The sequence below is a fragment of the Pagrus pagrus genome (assembly GCF_965226575.1).
Source record: "Pagrus pagrus genome assembly, chromosome: 8".
NCBI lineage: Eukaryota > Metazoa > Chordata > Actinopteri > Spariformes > Sparidae > Pagrus > Pagrus pagrus.
The window spans coordinates 4,631,199-4,653,282 of NC_140192.1; the positions used below are offsets into that span (position 1 = coordinate 4,631,199).

Below are 22,084 nucleotides of genomic sequence, written 5' to 3' on the forward strand. Positions count from 1 at the left end.
GCTTCATGTGTGACCCGGTTAGCAGCCGCTCCCTCCCGATACCGCTGACACCGGACTGTCTGGCACCGTCCTCCCGGGGGATCAGCGTGGGTTTGGCGGCAGCCGTGTTAGTTCACGCTGAGGCCATGTGAGGAGCTTCCTTTCTATCCGGCCCAGCTCTGTGCTCCGAGTCCTCTGCAGTCTGCATCAGCAAACTGTTTTGGCATCACTTCTCGTCCTGCCTTCGGTGTCCATTCCGGCGTCATGTGAACGGGGTTCACGGTGGTCTCTCTCGCCCCTGGACCGGACCCTTCCTCCCGTCGAGCTCATTCCTCAGTGCCGGGTCCTCGCTCAGGTAGTCCCCGGTGGCGTAGTGTCCCTGTCCACCCCCCTCCCGCTGTCCCCCCGGTTTATCCTGCGCCCTTCGGCGTGCGGCGGAGCGGAGGATGAGCGAGCAAGGGAAGGGCTCGGCATCCGCCTCTGCCGCGGCCCCGGCACCAGGGTCGGATACTTACAAGGGCTGGCTTTTTAAATGGACCAACTATTTGAAAGGGTACCAGCGGCGGTGGTTTGTCCTCAGCAACGGGCTGCTTTCATATTACAGGTAAATGTTCCGCCACATTTTCTCCAACCGGGGCGCACAGCCGGTCCTCCAGCGCCTCCGCGTCAGCGCATCACTACAGCTGGCCGCCTCAGCTGGCTAGCATCAGGCTAAAGCTAGCTGTCAAACGGGAGTCAGCTGTCTGTTTACTTCGCGCTGCTGACAGTGACAGACGCGCAGACATTTTACTTTGACTGGCTGTATGTCGCGGAAAGGCACTGGCAAATACAGACGCACACGTAGCAGCGACAGCATTAATGTGTTTTAACTCGATAAAGTGTCAGAAATGTGAGTAGTTGGCACAGACGTTGAGCTAGCATACAGAGCTAGCGCGCTAGCCTCAGTGGGTCTCAGCCGCTCACGGCAGTTGGAGACGCAGCTGCCCGCTCCTCGCTGACACTTCGCCCGTCTTTAAACGTCAATGTAGTAAAGTTGACGTCCTCGTTATTAAGTTTTATGTCAATGTCACTTTGAACTTTTTTTTATTCCGTGTCAACGTCACGTCATTGTGCGACATTAACTCAAGTCATCGCTTCAGCTAACGCTACTAACGTGTGGTCGCAGTCATGAGATAGCTCGCTAGAGGTGGTCGCTACCATCGTCACTCTGTCTTCACTCCGATCACGCAGTTGCTAGCCGCGAGCTAACGTTAGCTTCACACAATGAAACACCTGTGGCTCAGGTGCTTCTCGCTAGGGGAGTCATGTTTCCACAGGTGTGTGTGTGTGTGTGTGTGTGTGTGTGTGTAGAGGCACAACACATAAACAATGAATGGATCATAGAGCATGTCGACATATTAACCCTCCTGTGCTTCACACACTCAGTGTTGGATGGATCAAACTGATCCAAACTCAATTTATTCTCTTGATCATCACATTAATGTTATGTGGACTCACTGGCAGGTGAGTCACAGTCACGTGGTCCAGTCTGAAGGAGCTCAACCTTGACCTTGGGAACAGTCTGTCTGAGAAAACAGTCTTAACTCTAACGTCCACTTTCCGAGCTGTCACCCGAGCCAACCTGTGTCCGCTGATAGAGATGGTTATACGGTTGAAAGCTCTCGAAAATTTGGAAAAAATTCGACCTCTGAGTTTTGTCGCACGTACGCTGGATTGTCTTCATTGCTTTTCATTGCCTGGCACTTGCACGTTCAACCAGCTCGCTTGCAATCACTTAGCTGCTTTTATCGATAGTGAAGGACTCAGCTGTATCGCCTCTGAGGTCAAACTGCCCTTGGTGCACTAATGAGGTTTGTCCATTCATGATTAGACCTCACATTTAGACCTTTTGCACTGTGGGATGCAGCAATGAAGCACTTAATGATGCCTTACTGTGTAGAGGAAGAAGAAGGATCATTACTGGTCTCATGCAGTCATGCCACGCACATTATAGGGAAATATCTTCTCTGGTGGACAGCAACCGTATGGCGCCTGCATGGTCCACATACAGGGAGAGATGGAGTATTTGCTGCAACAGTTGTTCACCCTGTCTGACCCAGTTTTCCTAATTAAACGGTTCAGAAGGTGCGCCCACTGGTGTTAACCTTCCTCTGCTAACAGAACGATTAGTCAGAGCTGTCACACCTTCAAACATGCGATATGATCAAGGTAATCTCCTAATTTCAAGCCTAATGTGTAAAATGCAAAGTTTAATTGCTCGCACTACGAAAACTAATTAATGTGCTACTCAGCCACTCCCTCCAGGAGAACTGCCTTTTCAAATGTCATCTTTCGCTGAGAGGTTAGAGTTCAAAATCAGCGTTGAAGCTACCTTATTTAAAAGCTTCCCTGTCAGTGCAGGGATTTGGGTCTGACTCGTCTGACTGCAAGGCAACATTTTGGCTCATGATGCATCCCTGCAGCTCCCGTGGTCATAAATGCACTCTGCAGAAACATACATTTTCAGATTGGACAGAGAACATTCTGTACTGATTGCGCTTGCCGAAAACAACATTTGGAGGCCATCTCATCCCGTGCAGGCTAGCGCCAGACTTTCTCAAGCCGCCTGATTGTCTTTTGTTATCTGACGCAGAGGTTTTGTAGCCAAAGCTGCACTCATGCCTCAGCTTGGCTATGAAAGGAAAGACGCCTGTTGCCTCTACCCTCTATTAATAGTCCATTATGTTGTAAGGTGGCTGCCGTCCCTGAAGTAAAGGTAGCCCGTCGACATCTGAGCGCAGATGCAGTGAAGCGTTCCCCTTCCACCGGTGTCTTCGTGGCAGGCCACATTGTGCCTGTCTGACTTCAGGCTTTGTGTTCTGTCTGAGCCGTCCCCGGCCGACTGTCTGCACTTCTATTGTGAGGGAAGGAAAAGGGAAACAGACAGATGTGACAACATGTTAATTAAAATGTCTTCACTGCATGTCAAGTGATAATTGTGCTGATCTCAGACGTACGCTGTGCAGAACATTTTTGTCCTTGTCCTACAATTATTAGACGAGTGCGCAGAGAAATATGCTAGTTATAAATAGCTGCATACTATTATACTACCAGACACTATTTTATTAACACTTAAGCTGCTGCGAACAATAATATTGTCAGTGTTTTACTTTGTATTGGAAGTTGAAGCACTGTAAGGATATAATGAAGTCTGTGGATAAGTATATGACATGATTTGATGGATTACACTATCATAAGAGGATGCACTTTAAAGCCAGAGCCCGTCTTGTCAGATTCGATAAAAGTCCAACATGCATTGATCAGTTGTATTTGTTTGCCCTTTCTTAAAGGCCAGTTCGTATTTAAAATCAATAGCGACCGACTGCCAATTAGAAATCCAGCCAATAACCTGAGGGATTACTTTCATTCCCAAAGCCGACTGTTGTCAAAGCAAAGGCTTAGCTCTCTAACCTGTTGCTGGGAAGCCAAAGTCCATTTGGGGACCATAATCAATGTTCTGACTCTGTGGATGTACTGACACACTCAGCACTTGTGCCTGTTAAACTGTAATGAGTTTTACAGAGATCCGACGCTGCACTTGTTATTGATTACTTCTGGCTCTGACACTGCAAGGCAGGCTGTCTTTTACTCCACGTCAGCCTCGCGGCCTTTTTTAGTTTAAATCCCAGGAAGAGCCTCGTTGCTGCTTTTCTCACGAGGACGTGTGATAAGATCTTTTTGCTCTCTGAACAGCTTTCAGTTTTAATTTCTTAATCGACTTTTCCTCCCAGTTTTAATACTCTCGGTTCTACTTACTCACATCTTAACGTAAATCTGGCTCGGTGCTTTAGGGAAGATTACAGGGCATTAAAGCCTTGAGTGCTATTGGAGCTGCCCTGTCAGTGTATCCGGCCTCGTCTTTCATAGTAGAGCCGGCCTGACACGTTTCCTTCTCAGCTGCAGGAGAGTAACTAGATAGCATCAATTTAAGCGCTCGGTGGGGGTTCGGCACCATCGTGTCCCTTTTAGAGAGTCAGGTTATGGTGTTGCTGCTGGCACGCTCGGCTGCTGGGTGCGGGGAGACGTGGAGGGAGAGTGCTGATCTCGCCAACCTTGGGCCCAGCTGGAGGGTAGAGCCTGGCATGAACCCTGTTTACTGGCCTGGCACATCAGCAGAGTGACTGGAGCAAGAAATGTGGATGCTGTGATCTAATCTTGTTAATGGGCTCTTCGTTGGTTTTAGCACCAGGCTACTGTGTGTGTGTCTGTGAATGTGTCTCTGTGTGCGAGCCTGTCCGGGTGGCCTACGTCTTTTTTTTCCCGTGAAGGTGAGAGCAGCAGAGTGACGTTAAAGAGAGCAGGGAGTCCAGCCACGTTCTCTCCATCCCATTGTTTCAGTCTCTCAGCAGGTCATGTTATCCTTTGCATGTTGCAGTATCATTGCTTTGGTTTTCTTGCCTCATGTTTCCTCTCTGTCTTCAGCACGACACGTTCCCCAGCGTTTCTCTGGCTCTCTCCCTCCATATCTTGTGATATTTCAGCCCCCAGTCACAACAAAACCCGTCGACATTCTCACGCTCTGGGTACTGTGCCCTGTTTCCTCTGCCTGTCTGTGAATGTCTCCTCATGCTTGTGGCCGTCTGTTCTTTGTTGTTCACTGGTTGTTGTTCTGTCATTACATGCTCCAGATCGGTGGATTTGTGTTTTATGACGATGTGTGCACATGGGACTGAAAGGTAAAGCACTGCAATTCTCTCCCGGCTTAGCGCAACTTGCAGGACCCTCTCTCATGCCCTTAGCTGCCCCCTACTCACCTCTCCTTAGTGCCTTAACGCCTTTGTAGTCCTTATCTCTATCTCACAGCTTTTGTAGTTTCCTTGACTGTACAATTTCATGGCCTGTGCATGGCCTCGCCTCCCCACAGGGCAGAAGCGATCAGCAGGACTCTCATCTTACTCATCAGCAGCTCATTCACTTTGTTGACCCACTTACAGCCAGGACTCTGCAGCTGAGCACGGCTGGGCTCGGCTGGAGGCCGGGCTGTTCAGGATCCCCGCCCGCCCTCCGCACGGCTTCGCATGGCCCCAGTGCGGTCTTGTCTGTACAACTGATGTGCACAGCGCGCCGCCGGAGAGCGGTACACTGAAGCGCTTGTTCTGGATTGGCATCCTAACAGGACTTGACTTCAGCCAGTAGGAGCGGTGTGAGGGAAATCACTGCCTGGCAGAACTTATACATTCACTTCAACCTCTGACTTAATAAGGCTGCAGCCACCACGTCAGTGCCGGCTGAGACAGGAGCCGGTGTGGAGCTCGGTGTTACTGAGCAACAGCTGCTCTTGGCAGTGAGGGGCTCACGAGTGGATGGATGAAGTTCACACCCACAGACAAATACAGACGCATCCACGTGATTGCATGGCTGCATGATTTAAAGTGGCTGTTTCTAAAATATGGATGGGTAATCATGTGACAATGAGGGCTGAGGAACATGTTTGTTTAGACATCCACCACAGCATGTGATTTCACTGATTAGTTGCAGCTCTCTGGTTGAGAGTGTTAATCAGCAAAATCAGCAGCCTGTGGCTGTCGGGGTGAGCTGCATGTGCTTTAGCTCTCTGAGGGCCACGATGGTCCACGCAGCTTAGCTTGTCTGACCGTGACAGACTGTCAGCCAGCCAGCTTTTCTTAGCACCCAGTTGTAAATGCAACGTTTCTCTTGAATGTACTTTCTTTCACTTCAGCATATACTTGTAACTCTGTTCGGAAAAAGAACTTATTAGGAAATTAAATTAAAAACAAATGATTAAACTACTGTTTCTCTGTTTTGGATGAGGTACAGCACCTATTAAACTTCTCTGCTGCAGCTGTGCACACTGTCATGCCATGCAGACATTGTTTTATTGCACGATCTTTTGGAAACCTTAACGTACAACGCTCTCACGCCTCTCTGTTCTAATCTCTCGCTCTGCTACTTCGGCTCTCTCCCCCACTATCTCGTACTTTTTTCTACTACCTCTCACACTCTGTTCTCTCTTTGTTCACACTGTCATTCATTGTTTGGTTTTGTTCACTACAGAGGCTCGGAGCGAGACAATGGCCTCGGTTATCTGGACTACTGTGGCCCACTGAATGTGCAACAGTTGGTCTTAGTGGAGGCTGCACAGAATACCCACAGTTCAGCTCTCTCACAGCAGGGCAGGCAGGTCACGCTCAGTGAATCAGAAGCTCAAACTATCCTATTTGTTTAACTTAGATTTCATGAATGGGTGACTGTGCCACAGAGAACATGTGTGTTTAGTGAAATAAGTATTTCAAGTGCTGCTTGGCTTTCAAAGTGAATGTTTATATAATGTTTGAGCATTTCTCTGTCCCTTCTTGCCTCCCTGCTTGTGCTTGTTGGCCGTATGAATGTCAAATACACCGTCCCACCTGCGGTGTGACAGATAAGTCTATTTTCTCTGCCTGGTATTCTGTTGCAGGACGCAGGCGGAGATGGCCCACACGTGTCGTGGAACAATCAACTTGGCCACGGCGCACATCGACACAGAGGACGCCTGCAACATCGTCCTGAGCAGCGGCGGCCGCACATACCACCTGAAAGCTAGCACGGAGGTGGAGAGGCAGAGATGGGTCACAGCGCTGGAGCTAGCCAAAGCTAAAGCCATCCGCATGATGAACGATCAGTCCGGTAAGAGCAGCTGAAGCAAGCAGCGATTTGATTTTTGTATGGAAAATTTAAGCTGCATGACATGCTTTTTATAGTCAGAGCGTCATACACCCATGAGGCACTTACGCAAGACATTAATGGTCAGAATTTAACCTTGATAATTAGGCCGAGCTGATAACGGCAGTCTTTGGGCAAACATACAGTACGAGAGTGTGCATTGGCTTTGTTAGTTTAGTTATCAAGATTCAAGGTGTGTGCAGCAAGGTCAGCATGGTCCAGCCTAGATGTTTGGATATATTTGATTTCCCAGTGTCCCCTGCCAGTTCATATTCAGCACAGCCGGTGTATCAGCTCCTTCCTTACTGTGATTCAGATCCCAGACTGAGCCAGAAGAGGGCAGCGCTGTCTGCTCAGCTGAGTTGGAAAACAAGCTTGATATGCTAATGGTGCTGTGAAAAACCTGGGCTTCCATTCAGCGGCCTCCTGACAACAGGACAGTCTCCTTTCCAAGGGGACTCATTCTTGTACGGTTATATAAAGGGTCGCTGGTCAAAGGCTGTGGGAAAAAGCCTGGGAGGACCGTTTTTCTTCACATTTTCACCCTGGCGTCATCCCAAAGCCTCCCTGCCTCAGTCTTCTGCAGACAGGGTCTATAGAGGCTTAGACAGGCTATATATTCCTCTGGCCTCCATTTGAAAGTCAGATCACCAAATATAGACTGTGGGAGAATGTGAGTGCTTGTTAGCTCCCCAATTCCAGTAAGCAGGAGAGAAAGGTTGGTGTTTTATATTTAGAAATGGCTAGGCTATTGTAATACCCACATATTTGATGAGTGTATGTGATTGTGTGTGTGTGTGTGTGTGCAGCATGGTCTCGTGTCGAGTACACCTACCACAAGCTGCTGCTCTTTCTTGTATGCTGCCCCCTCTTAATTCGTTGTTTGCCTCGTTAACCTGATGTATGTGTTAGATAAACGTTTACCAGGCACAGATTAAGTGGGAAAAACAGAAATATAAAACATTCAATCCCGTGTACAATCCTGGGCCCCTTCCAGGATCCAGTGATTTAAAAAGGATGAAATTAGAGCTGCAACACTCCGAAAAATAGATGATTGACAGAAAAATAATTGCCAACTATTTTTGAGAGACTGAGATGGACAGTTTCCACTATTTTCTGACATTTTATCGACCAAATGATTAATCAGATTAATAAATAACTAGAGTGCATACCTCTGCCAAGGTCCAACAGTCCCCTTTGATTCACTCCAGCCTAATACAGTACCAAATAAAACATATTTAAATACGATAGATCCAGATTCTTATGTGGATCCACATTATATTATACTCACTAATAGAAACCAGCCACCTAAATACGCCTGGTATTTTTAGATCCATGCATTATAACCTGAGAAATTAATGACAATGTCGAAAAACACCCGATCTCGCAATGTTTACAAAATTCCTGGATCTGTCCCTTTATCTGGATCCACAGCAAAAGTTAATAGGGTCTGTTTTGGTGCTGAGATCCATCCTCCATCCAAGTTTCGTGGAAATCTGTTCACTATTTTTATTCTAATCCTGCTGACAAACCAACAAACAGACACGGGTGATGAAAATAATAGTTGGTTGCAGCTCTAGATTAAAATCAGACTGGAAATGCAGTAAAAAGAAGCTTCTCCTGATACAGTTTGATGTCGGGCAACCTCTCCTCGGTCCAGATGTGATGTGATGGCTATTACAAGCTGATGCTATGAAAGCGAGGCAGTCATCAAAGTTGACCAGCTCGCCCTTCAGCCGCTGACTGTTTCATTTTCATCCCGAACGTTTGACATTTGAATGCTTGAAATCACACACCTGCCTCCGTGTATCAGAGATGCTCTCAAGTGCGTCCGCTGCCATTTGTCACACCGGGGTCACCGTTGTCTTCATCGCACGGTGTAGATTTAAACACTGTCACTCAGAACCTCCTGAACTGTTTGCTGAATACACAGTTCAATCTCTAGCAATTATTGAACGAGTGTTGTAATTGCCTTGTCACGCGTTAGACTTTTATTTTATGAAGCGGGCAATTGTTGGTGCTTTGTTCAAGCGTTGACTCAGTAACTGCTTTAAAGCTTAGAGGAAGAACACGAGTGTCGTTGTGTTTTTCCTAATATTTCCTTTCACAGCTAATCTAAGTGTGGGAGGAGGATTTAAGTGGATGTGAGAAAAGGGACGCTGTGTGAGAAAATTAAGTATCTCTCGATGCAACTGTGACAGAAAGCAATTCTTCAGTGCCACAGTGAACGATTATATATGTTGTCAGTGCCTATCAAAATTTGATTTGTAGTTAATTTCGGAGGATCTCAGTCTTTGTCAGCGGAGTGAGACACACACGGATCAGTATCAGGGTGCGTACACTTTCATTAACCCGTCCTCTTTCGGCTTTGTCAGTGGAACAAAGAGCGCACATCGATCTCCTCAGAGGGGGAACAGTGTAAACTCCTGACACATCATGTGTGTAGATAGAGACCAAAGTTATAAGTTGATATCCTCGATGTGGCTTGTTGTTTCATTACCATTCCTGATTGTTCCTTTATCTTCTTTTCTATCTGAAAAGCAGAGTTTAATCCAGTGTTGCCCTCCTGGTCCAGCTCCAATGCCCATGAGATTATTTTCCATGTACAGCTGACCTGAACCTGAATCAATTACTCCAATTTCTCATTAGTACCGGTGTCACATCTGCAGCCTTTTTCCATTTGTAGTAAGCCTTCTCTCGTAAATTGCCTGTCCTTCCATGAGTGCATCTTGCTCTAATTTAGCCTTAGATTGGATTTCTAACAGTTTACAGAAGCTGCTGCCGGCAGTCTGAGGAAGAAACGTTCAGCAGATGGCAGTGTTTCCCTTCGCTCCAACGCGACCTCTCTCGTGGGTTCGCCTGCTTTGTGTTTGCCGCTGCTTGTGAAAAGTGGGATCACGGCGCGTTGAATCACTCGTTCCAGTGGTGGCTCCTATTTTGAATTTAACACAGGGGGAGATTTGCCGGTTAGATGGTGAATTTTTAGTGGATCCTGCTGGAACGGTTTTATTTGAAGTTTTGGTGGAAATAATTGAGGGATTCATCGATGCTGAAACCCTGTCAGCCGGTCGGTGGTTTCTGTGGGGTCTAGTTGAGTTCACACTGATACAGCTGAGGTAGGCGGGAGATTAAGCTAAGCAGCTGCAGATCCACATGAGAGGCTCTCTCCCCCTGAACCTCACCCTGTCTGCCCAGCATGAAAGCTGATGTGAATCTTGAGTTCTGCAACAGCAGTTCATTGATCAGCGTCAGCATTTGATCAGTTGAGTCAGTCTGGCAGCGCTCGGCTGACGTTTCACTTAAACTGACTCGCTCACTGGTGTGTGAGTGACCAGATGTTTACATTTATCCTCTTGCTTGTGTTGTTTTTCTCTCTCACGTCCTCGCTGCTGCTCTCCCTGTACAGTAAAAGGTAGTGCTCTGTCCATGGTCCTGAAACAGTGTGAGGGACTGAGCTTCATCTGTCTCACCCCTCCTTCTCTCTCCCTATCTCCTGGTCCCGATCGTCTCCCTGTTTTTTTTTCTTTCCCCCCTCCATTCGCTCCGGCGCTCGCTCTTCCTCTCCCTCCCAGTCACCCTCTCGCTCGCTGTCTGGTTTTCCTGCCTCCTCCCTTCCTCCCTCCCTTCTTTCTCCTCCTCTCACTCTCTGTAAGCCGTTTTACTCTGCTTTTCATCCGGCGGGGTTTTAGTCCTGAATGGATTGACCCTCTGCTTTCTCCACTCGGTTTTCTTTTGCTTTAAAACGTTGCCATTGTCCTGCAAAGTCTTGGGGGCAGAAAGAAGCGGGATAAGGCACAGTTTCTTCCTCTTGTAAGTATGCAGCTCTTTCGTCCTTTTACGTTGACATGCTCTGGAATGTGTGTGCATGTTGTTTGTCTGTACACATGTGTGTCAGCTGTTTAGAAATGCTGCAGCTTATAGGTGAATATTGGATGATTTGTAGTGGATGAGTCAAGGATATCTATTGTTAGACAGAGGCTGTGGACAGTAGACATAATTAGATCTCATTCAGGAGACAGACTGCTTTGAAAACATTGTACAATTGTTAAAGAAGTCAGGAAGTAACGTGTTAAAATGTTTCTCCGTCGAGCAGCAAATTGAATCCATTGACGATTAATTACTTTTTGAATGCTTTTTTTCCCCTTGTGAAAGCCAGGGATGAGTCTTTTTCTGGGCAGGGCAGGAGACTCCGGTTGTATGCAGCCTTCGTTTTATTACACCCGTCAACATGGCGATAAATTCAGACACAGAAGTTTTCAGTAACAGTGACATAATTTCCTGGAAATGAATGTACCAGTAAGTTCATGACTCACAAGATTTTAATGATTAACTGATGAAGTGACAGAGATAAAAATAAAACACACTACTGCACACCTGCTATATTAATCATACTACGCTTCATCCCCTGCACTACTTCCTGAGCTCAGGAAAGGATGTTATGAAATGACAGATGGCACGCTTATTATCGTCATCAATTAGTTCTGCAGCGGCCGCGTATCGAATCGCTTGTCCTTGTTTGTCTCGGATGTAAAAGCGCGTGCCGGCAGAGGTCGATTCTGCTAGATCAGCTCGCTCCCCGAAGACGAGGGAGATGGAGACAAAGCGATCAGAGTCAGATTCTGTCTTGTAACACAACAAACATCGCTGCCAGATGAAGCCAAGCTCTTCACAGAGATCACAAACGGCTGCGGCTGTCCAAGTAGTCAACCTGCCAAAAATCATCCTCTGGGTGCATTTTTTTTTGCTTTTGTTTTTCGGCCATGTTTAACTTCTTTCTCTTCCATCTGTTCCAAATGTAACACCCAAGTGTCCCCGTGAGCTGAGACCTCTGCTGTCCCATAATGGATTTGACCTTTCCAAACTCACACTCCCTCCATAAACTGCACGTCACGCCGGCACATCGATCTCGGAGTTACACGCCACCTGCTTCCTCTCCCACTGGTCTGACCTCACTCTTTGAAACTCCATTGAGTCTCTCTTGTCGTTTTTCTTTGAGTATATTCAACACAACTGAAGCTAAAAAAAGCTTCTTGGCATTTTCGCTCCTTCGCGTACATTTGAACTTCCTCCTCTGTATTCTCGTCTTCCTTTTTGTCACACGGTGCTTTTTTAACGGCATGTTGAATGAAGTCTTGACACAATAGAGATGCCACTTCCTTCTTATCTCAGCATGCTAAGACATTAAAAGCAGGTTTCTTGGCCGAGACCAAACTCACCACACTGGGTACTCAGCAGAAACCAGCACACGTGTTGTGGCTTCTCCATGTCAACCCTCTTCCTGCTATTATGCAACGATGAAGCGGTTGAAAAGATGTACGTTTTGACCACAGTCCCAATTGCCTGTGAAAGAGCAAACAGATAGCATTTTTCAGTCAATTTCTGGATGTTAAAACTTTTAAATGGTAGCATCATAAGTCCTCTAAGTGTTCAGTTTGGCACAGGATTTATCTAATCTTAGTTTGTTAGTCTAAGTAGTCTTAGTTAGATATTGGATTAGAAGTCATGTTTTAGTATTTTAGAGTTTTTTGAGGATGAAGCTGTCACCAACTTTGAAAAGGGATTGTTCTCATCTCTTGTAATTAAAGCTGCAAGGATTAACCGATCAGCTGATCGAAAGAAAATTAATCTACAAATATTTTGATGATCAGTTGTTTATTTTTCAAGCAAAGATTTTCTATGAAAGTAAATGAAGAGTCTTTTGGGTTTTGGACAAAAGAAGCATTAAGAAGCTTTGCTTTAGTTCTCTGGGAAATTGTGATGAGCATTTTTCACAGTTTTTTGACATTTTATAAACTAAAATCAGTTAATCATAATTGTTATTTGCAGCAGTAATTGGAGCGGTAGCTGAAAGGCATTGTTTACTGTTAATACGAGACTGTAATGCTTCTCGCACACCACTCGACAGCCGAACAACAGCAGCCAGAGAACCAGCAAAGCCAAAACGTATTCAGAAAGTTCAGTTAAATGAAAAGTTGGGATTGTTGATTTCTTTTTCAAATACTTTTGATTTGGTTGACTAAATAAATGATCTGTTTCAGGAGCACGACTGATACTGGATTGTTGGGTTGATACTGGCATTAGTTGACATTTTTTGCAATATCAAAAACTTGTGACAGTTTAACAATAAACTGTATCGTTCAAAATGACGTCAGTCATTGTAACAGTAGATGTTCTCATGTCAGCGATATACACCAAAGCTAATATACAGTACTGAGGCCAGAATCGGCCGACTATATTAGTCATGCTCTACTGTCTCTGCTTCATCATTTACTACGTGTGTGTGTGTGTGTGTGTGTGTCTTGACATGATATTGTATGTGGGAGTCAAAGCTGGATAATTAGGCTTGAATATTGTGCTGGTATTACTCTCGCCTTTTCTCATTCACATGGGAGTTTCATGGGTCCATTAATAATGTTGATCACGCCTCCTTACAGTCGGTGGACGGTGCTGCTGAAGTACTGTGTTGTTACACTGTCCACACTAGACCGGTACTTTTGTTCTGACCTTTGTTGTACTGGGATGTGTCGTGCTCTGTATGGCTCAAGTGTGTCCAGTGACCTGCTACATGCTGCAGTAAACTGAAGTCATTATTAGACTCGCATTGTGTCCCAGTCGACACCCACATTTCCTTTGTGTCGCTCGACTCTGTGGCTTTTTCTGCTTCATCAGCAGAGAGCAGAGGATGAGAAATTGAGAGCGCTGATTCGGGCAGTGTCATTGAAATATAAATTAGCTAAACTTCGGTCCACTAGGACAACAGTGGTTCGGTATTCAGGTTTCCCATTTTCCTCCTTACTCCTCTGTGGACTTCTGTGTTGTGACACCTTCTTCACCCGTCACGATTCGCTCTTACCAACTTCTGATCTTCTCCCCACAACACTGCAGTCTGCCATGTGTGCTGGATATTGTTTTTTTTGTGAGTGCTGTGACAGATGAAAAGAAAAAAATATTTTTTTAATGACGTAGCCCTTTTATCTGAGCTCTTGGTTCAGTACAGTAAGCATGATGACAGAATAGCTGAACTTAACATTAGTGTGAGACTGAACAGCTTCATCTCTGTTCGTGGCTAACAGACTCTCTAACTGATGGTGAGAACGATTGTTATAAATGTTCCAGAAAGAGAAACATGTTTTGTAATTATTTTGGGCTTTCAGCTGTTTTCACACCATTCTCCTCTTTCATTTACTTCTTGTTTGTGCTTTTTTTTTTTTTTTTTTTTACTTTTCTGTTGAGCCAGTCTGCATCAGGCGGCATTTGTCAACACTTTCATAACTTCTCATTATAAAAGGAAGGCTGTATGGTCATAAACACTGAACAAATGAACAGCTGTGTTTATGTGCATGTTACATTTTCCATTAGAAGAGTGTACATTTAAAGCAGAGCATGTGCGCAGTCTTAGACACGATAGAGCCTCATTATTTATCACCTACCGGGTAGATTACCGATCGAATTTTGGTGCATGTCATTTGCATATCAATGAGAAAAATATATCTAGCTATCATCACTTCCACGTGCTTCGAGACAGGTGCAGGGATGTTTTTGAAGACCCCCTCAAACATAAAAAATTTTAAAGGCACAACTCGCAGAGGTGCTTATGATGCCAACCCCAACAGCTGCCATGCGAACATGCTACCTGGGCTTGAGGTTATTTGTCAGTGATGACTAAGAGCACTCAGGGCTGGATGATTCATTGCCCCGGTGTATAGAGAGTCAGCTGTAATTTCACTCCGCTGCGTGGGGCTTTGATATGAAGTGTTGTGTCTGTTCGCGATTGCTAGATCATCAAGTTGATGCATGGTTTCTCTAATATGAGTCGGTGCAGGCTGACGCAGGAAGCAATTACCGTTAACTCCAACATTTGTGGTTAATTAAAGATCTTCCACCTCCTTTCGGATTAGCAGGTTATTATCGCCACAGGAGGAGTCGGTCCATTAGGAGCCATCACTTTCGGGCTTGTGTGTCACAGCAGTCGGTTCTAGTCTTTCGGGTTCTTGCATGTAAGTTGTCTTCCGTTGCCTTAGTGACAGCGAGGCAGCACAGTGTCTCGCATAATGTGGTCTCTTCTTGGCATGGGTATGTAACGTTAATATGGCCACTGCTGCTGGAGTCGACGAAGCCAATATTTTAAATGATCTGAAAATGAGAATGTGTCTTCTAAAAAAGTCATTTTTTTTCTTCCCACGATGAAACCGTTTTCGTGACCTGAGCTGTTTGAACTGGTTTTAATGAGCTCAGTGCTTGTTCATTCAGCCTGTGGGGAATGTTTTGGTTCTTGGATCTTAATGCAGTAATTGGCATAATGAGACTGTAACTCGTGCTCTTTAAACGCCCTCTTCTTCTTTAGTTTAGCTTTCAGACTGTTTGGCCTTCGACTGTCTCCCCTCCAGGAAATAAACAAGGGAATGTGAGATTGGATTCCTGCTTAACTTTGGGATTTTAAAAGAAGATCATGTGATGTTTGGATCAACTTAGATAACACTCCAGAGCCCAGAGCGTTTTTTTATACTGGATCTACTTATTGGAGATTATAGATGATTGGAGTCATCTATATTTGGAAATCAGGGTTCATGGTTTGATTTAATTTCTCAACTTCCAAAATGAAAACGGCATAAAATAATAACCTCTAAATCTAACTTCTATTCATCTACATTCATGTGGTTCAAGTGTTGGTACTTTAAAGAGATGTCTGTGTATATATACTTAATGGTATTGTGTTACTTGATAATTACATTTAGTAGTTTACAATGTGAAATCAAATACTGTAGCATGAGAAAATAGTTCATGTTAAAGGTTATATTTCATTCTTATTAAAACTAGAGCTGCAACTTGTCATCTTCAATTATAATAATTGAATATTTTAAAACCACATTACATTGAGAGTAATGTCTACAACAGAAGACAGAACAGATAAAAAGATGATGTATCTCAAAGGGCATTGATCACGTTTGTCTCCCTGTGCAAGGTTAAACATAGCTACATTAAAGAAGAGAAATGATGAAGGTCAAGTGTGAAATTAATTGAGGTTTCATGCCTCAGCACCTCTTCGAACATGCCCCAGGACATTTAGGGGATGTTATTTATTTACAGTCCAACAATCCTGCCCTGTCAGCACTTCCCTCACCTCACTTACAGCCCACAGCAGCCCTCCCCCTGTTACCTGTTTCTGCTGTAATAAGATATTTTAGAAAATCCCTGCAAGACAGATATTATAGTAGACAAGCTCCACGTGAAGCTGTAGTAGTGTTTTAAATCAAGAGGGACTCCGTTGGCCTAATTTGCACTGCTGTTTTCGCACTTTGTATCCGCGCTGGATAACACATGGAGGAAGGAAATGGTAGCATGAAGCAGTCGCAGCCGTCGCTTTTCTTGAAGCTACAGTCCAGATATATTCACGGCATTCCTTATACATGTAAGATGTTTTCAGTGTAAAAATAGACGTGTGATTAGGGAGAGGCTGCCTTCAGCATCCAAGGTTTCCTGGGCAACTAAAATACATTGATTATTATCAGTCACTCCCTGAAGAGAATAAACTCTAATTGATGGCAATGGTTTGAATGCAATTTAGAAATTCCACAGAGGCCGTGTTTACAAAGGAAAGTATTTCATTACGAGGTAATTAAAACCACAGATAGGCACTTAGATGCAGCCATTTACTGAAACACATTTAAACACACTTCACAGAACATTATCTGATATCATTTAAAATGATAAATACATTTTAAAAAAAAACCATACCGACATATATTTATATACAAACACGAGCATGATGCACAGGCAGACATGTAGTACGAGACGAGAAATTAATGCAAGTGAGGCTAAACAGAGAATTTATAAAAACGCTGAGTTTCCAGCAGCCGGGTAAAACAGACCACCGACCACTGGTGTACTTTGTGTTTGTTTGTCCGGATTAATTACAGTATGATCCATTAACGTTTTTGGTCTTCTACAGCAGATTGGTTGGATTTACAATAAGATGTCCTTGTTTGTTGTAGCTATTCTCTGTCTAAGTTTATGTGATTCAGACTATTTGACTATTTTTATTATTGATATCTTAAATATTTAGATTAGCAAAAGGATTTGAGATGGCAGCAATGTGATACATTTGGTTTATCACCCAGCCTCAGGTCTGGTTGTTATCATGATTGTAATAATAATATCTGAGTGGATTGTAAGTGTAAAATGAGACCTCAGTAATTAGTTGTAAGCTGTTTATGCTGCTGGACTGTGGATGTGAAGGACTCGGATCAGATTTTCCGCAGCGGTCCAAAGGATGTGACTTCATATGTTCTCAGTGCCTCTCTCCGCTCCGCACACAGTTTAAAAATGGAGTCCGCTTACATAAACGGCCAGCTTAAAACAGAAAGTTCAATAACAGGATATGGTCACACTGTACATTATTATTTGATTCTGCTTTAAGTACATATTGAATAATTGCATATAATTGGTGTAATGTGTATTCACAGAAGGGCACAGTGTAGGGGAGGGGGAACAGTCCAGGTGGCGAAGGTGACCTCTCAGTACAGTGTGATATGTACACTGGCAGTGATACTGAAACGATAACCTTCACCTGCTTTGAAAGGGGAGGGGATGAGGCTCGGTATTACAGAATGAATTGTAAATGCATTGGTGCAGTGACGCTGACCTCTGTGTGGGAGGTCGGATTTGAAGTTGTCCGTCAAGCTAGAAAGATATTCTGACAGAGGACAATCAGAGGAGGGACGCGTCATTTCGAGAGGAAATGGGCATTTTATTAAAGGTTGTTTTATTTGACCTCTCGACCTTGATCTGGTAACATCCCTCTGAGTTAATAATAAATCGTAATATAATCTGAAATCTTCTCATCAATCATGTCTCATCATACGTAAGCTCCTCATGGAGTCATTTTTGAAGCGACATAGCCTTTTACTTAATACAATCTCTGCCATTCAGCCTTCCTGAAATACTTGGCTTTATCTGTCAAGCTACGAAAGCAGCGGACAGGGGGGAAACGGAGAGGAAGCAATGCATTCTGGTCTTAGATGACTGCTGGCTGCCGAGTCCTATCTCCTCTCTGCTTCAGTCACTCACTCCCTCCCTCCCTCCTCCCCTCTCCAATCTGCACTGCACTGAGAGAAGCATGTGGAGGAGAATTGTAAATGTGCCGAGCTTTGTGAATGTGTGTTTCCGGAAGAAGGGGAAGCAATGCAGGAGAGGAGATAGGGACTACAAGAGGGAGCGCCTGCATCGCTCCCCTGTCTGCTTGCTGTATGTATGTATGTTTGTGAGTGTGCACGTATGTGTGTGCACCCTGCAATGCTGAACAGGGCAAGTCGCTACCTCAGCCCCCCCCTCGCTGGGATTATGTAGTTCTCGGGGCAGCGTTGCATCTCAGGGAGCGTGGAGTGGGATCAGGCCTGCAGAGAGTGGGATGAAGGGCCGGAGCTGCTGGGAGTCGGGGACGGTCCGCTCCCTCTGCAACTCGGGCTGCCTGAGTAAACTCAACCAGGGTCAGTACAGCTATGGCTAAAGCTACAACACAGGAGCACGGAGCTGTCACACTCCTCTCCATGTGTCCAACGACAAAGCCTTCCTCATCCCGCTGTCTCCTCCTCATCGTAATGTGAAAGGTAGCTGTCATTCCTCCATCCGTCTGTCATCTGTCGCCATGGATGCTCATATTTTTTCTGCAGCCTCCCTCAACAATGCAGCGCCTCACGCTGTAAAAAGAGCAGTCTGTCATCTCTCCTGCACTCCTCACCGCATGCAGTCACCTTCCCTTCTTTTCTCCTGTGCTGCTCTCGCTCAGACTCATTTCCCCTCTTTTCTTCGCGCCTGCTCCACCTCACATTTGCATATGGATGAGTCGGAGCTTGCCAGGCCTGTACGTGTTTCATTGGCAACGTGCATCCGCGTTCGCATCTGAAACTCCAAAAACACGACACGCTGTACACGCGAGGGTGCTAGAAGCTGTCCCCTGAGTGCAAATGTGACACGTTTTTCATGTCATGTAGTAGGGTGCTGAGGGCAGTGACTAATTATTTGTCCTCTGTCCACTTATAAGCAGTACTGCATAACATGTCGTCCAAATAGGAAAGGGTTTTGCACAGAACAAATCGATATCCTATTACAGCTCATGGCGGTTTAATAGCATCCTACAGTTCTTTCTTTCTTCTTCATGATTATATTGTTACCTTTGGAGGAGCACTTCCCCCTCACTGTCTCTTCCTATTCGATCTCTCTTCGTCTCTCTCTTCATCTCTGGTTTTCTTGCCTGTGGCAGAGTTGGACAGTGTTGAGTTGAACAGCTGTGCTCTTAAGCCCTGGGCTTTCTGTGTCTGCTCACTTTGCCTGTTTGTTCACTGAAATGAGTTTTGGCACAGGTGGTATAGCCCGTGTTGTTTTAGGACTGTTCACAGTAGGCTTCGGCACACTCTCTTCAATATGAATGTCGAGATGTGATTAACTTAAGAGTGAGTCGAAAGCAAAACACATCACCTCTCTGAACACTAGTCTGAAATCCTCCGATGACATTACAGTACAAGCTGTTCTATTATAGTGTCATGGCGTCCTGTCAGAGCTCAGAAGCCTTCATATAAATGTCCTGTAGCTCTAAGTGGAAATACTGCGATACAAAAGTGCTTTAATTTGTTAATAAGCACTTGATTTGTTTTACAGCTCTTGCCCAAATGCTGCTCTGGCTCTGTGGTAGGCATGGACAGACATAAACAACTGGCAAAGTAATCAAAACAACGTCTGTGGTAGTTCCTGTTTGGTGTCTCCGGGACCACATTTTGCCATAACACACACACGTACACACACACACACAAACTCACAAAGTGAAAATATTACCAGCCTACGCTGTCACGGCTTGTAGCATAACAAACGTAGAGACGAACTACATGCATTTTAAATCAGAGCCAAATCAACTGAATCAACCTCCGCTGGTACCGAGACATAGCAGAACATAGTTTAATGTAAATGACTTGGAGTGTAGAGTTCAGTAACAATGGTTACACGTTGGGCTCAGGGCCAGTAAAAACCATTTCAGCTCAGTAAATTGGAGAGCCTACTTTTCCAACTGGGCCACTGCTTTAAAGAGGACCAAATAAAACAGGCTGAATAATAAGATGCCTTACAGTGGCGCAGACCCCCCCCCCATGATACTGTGGGAGGCTTACACTTGCCAAACAATCATCTCTGGTTGACAGCTATGTCATTGTCACTGTCATGGAGGCAAAGCTCCAGTTTTTGGCAGGATTTGGGATTTGTGAAAAATAAACGAAGAGAGAAGCTTAAAAAAAAAAGATACTGTACAGGAGAGAGAGTGTGATTGTTGACTTGAGGATGAAGTCTAACAAACCTGATTGCTATCGGACAAGCCTCTGAAACATGTTGTGACTTCTGTCTAGTTAACTTTAACACAGTTGTGATCTCCCTATGGTCATATATACACAATATTATTTCAAAATGGATGATTAGAGCACAAATGCAGCCAGATGTCTGCCTCTTGTACTGTAATAATCACAGATAATGTGTACAATCTTGCCCTTGTACCATAATTTGTAGGTCTGGCCTGGTCATTCACATTTCTCTATTCATGTCTATTATTGTAAATGAAAGCAGTCCCTGGCCATGAAAAACATTTATTCATGAAATTGCAGGTTGAGTCATTGATAATCAGTATCATCTGCAGTCAGACAATGAAATGTTCTTACCCAGGGGGACATTTCTTGGTGTACTCAGGATGATCAACAGGATTATGTTGAGTGGTTTGTGGACATGTGGACTCTCACATGGTAATTTACATCACTTTGATAATCAGTTCTCGGTGACGTGCTGGATGTCTCTGCTTCTCAGGACATTAAAGTCAGTGTGCACAGTTAGATATAAAACACACAGTCACGCCACATGCTGTTTTCAGGGGGTTTGAGAGCAGGGGTCAGGGCTCTCATCATTTTTAATATTTCAAATATTCATGCACATCACTTAAGAGGACTTTAGAGACACACCTCTACTACTCCTTTGCGAATAAGGTCACTTCTTTTCCTGGTTTGATTTCCACCTTTCATGGCTCATTATCCTGGAGCGCTGGCAGCCAGACAATTAGTGTGATGGATCACGATCGTGCTCTCATCCTGTGTACCGTCTCATGGATCACTATCTTGCTTAATCTAAGTGGAGATAACCTCACATACATGTTACATGCATCTTAAATCCATCCTGCGAATGACGGACTCCGCCACTAACAGTTAAAGCTACTATGTAGAGATCATGTAAATATATTTAATGGCTATTTAGGAAGAACAAAGACTGTAATAATATCAGAAAAAGGCTTTGATTTCATAAAAAATGTAAATATAACTGAAAGTGATGTTGAAATAATAACAACTCTGCATCTCGAGGATGTGTTGCACTTTTATGTTTGTGTCAAAATTGTGTCACACGAGCAAATAATTGTTGATGAATCGCACCTCGTGTACAGTAAATCTTAATGAGACCAGTCTGTCAGAAGCATTCATATTTTTGAACTTTATCTTTTTATGTGCCAGCCGTGTTTTACACGAGCCAGCTGCCATCAGACGCTCCTCCTCTCACGGGCTGAGCAGCTGCATGTAAATGAAGAATTCATGTGAGCATGCATATCGTTAATGTATGCCTACCAGTCTCATGTAGCTGGGTTTTAATGAAGCCTTTTTCCCTTTCAACGATGGAAACGCTTTCATTACTATAGTCTACGGTACATCAGACAATGAAGAGGTCACTGCAAACTCTGTCATGTTGTACACACTGTGATTCACTGTCTCTCTGGAGCAGCGAACGTATTTATATTACTGCAGAATAATCCTGTAAACCCTGTCACAGTCACCATATGTGTGCAGTGGACATATCAGTTAGGATGCTGAGGTTGTAGGACCATTAATGACCTCGACCTTCATGCTGTCATGCAGTAAGCAAGAGCAAAATTCGTTGCACCAGTTGGGAATTTATCAAATTTACTCAGCACATTAGAGTATAAATCTATAGTTTAGTAGTCAGCAGACTGATTGTTTTTCATTTTTTGTCTACCCTAGCACATTATAAGATATTACTGAATTCAAACTCATGGCTTATTTGCTGCAGTTTGCTGTTAATCTTTTCTTTTGTTGTTTGCTGCTCTCTGAGAGTGTTCGATTGGATACAGGGCCAGAGCTGTACTGCAGAGCTTTGGGGACAGTGATGAGTTGCACTGCACAATTTCTCATTTGCTTGTGGAGAGCTGAGTGCCGTGTTACTGGGTTTAACCTGCTGTCTTCTCTGTTTGTCTCCCCATGATGCATCTCAGGGGAGGTAAGGAGCCAGTTAGCAATTACTGGCCAGGATTACACTTCCCTCCTCTGGGACACATCCTCGCTCTTCATCTAGCTCGTCCTCGCTCCTGTTTCTG

At 44.6% G+C, this 22,084-nt stretch overlaps 1 protein-coding gene across 7 annotated transcripts in view; it reads left to right on the forward strand.

Annotated features, from left to right (window-relative positions):
* The first annotated feature begins 245 nt into the window (after positions 1–245).
* The window catches only part of osbp2b (oxysterol binding protein 2b), a 47,583-nt gene continuing 25,744 nt past the window's right edge, over positions 246–22,084 (forward strand). For 2 of the 7 annotated variants that reach the window (XM_084360472.1, XM_084360473.1), the window contains exons 1-3: positions 246–583; positions 6,034–6,156; positions 6,437–6,645. In XM_084360472.1, the coding sequence (XP_084216598.1) occupies positions 426–583; positions 6,034–6,156; positions 6,437–6,645 (490 nt within the window). In that variant the 5' untranslated portion in view covers positions 246–425. Of the gene's footprint in view, positions 584–617; positions 869–6,033; positions 6,157–6,436; positions 6,646–18,073; positions 18,168–22,084 lie in introns of those variants that run through there. The other 5 variants (XM_084360474.1, XM_084360475.1, XM_084360477.1 and 2 more) reach the window with 4 other exon arrangements.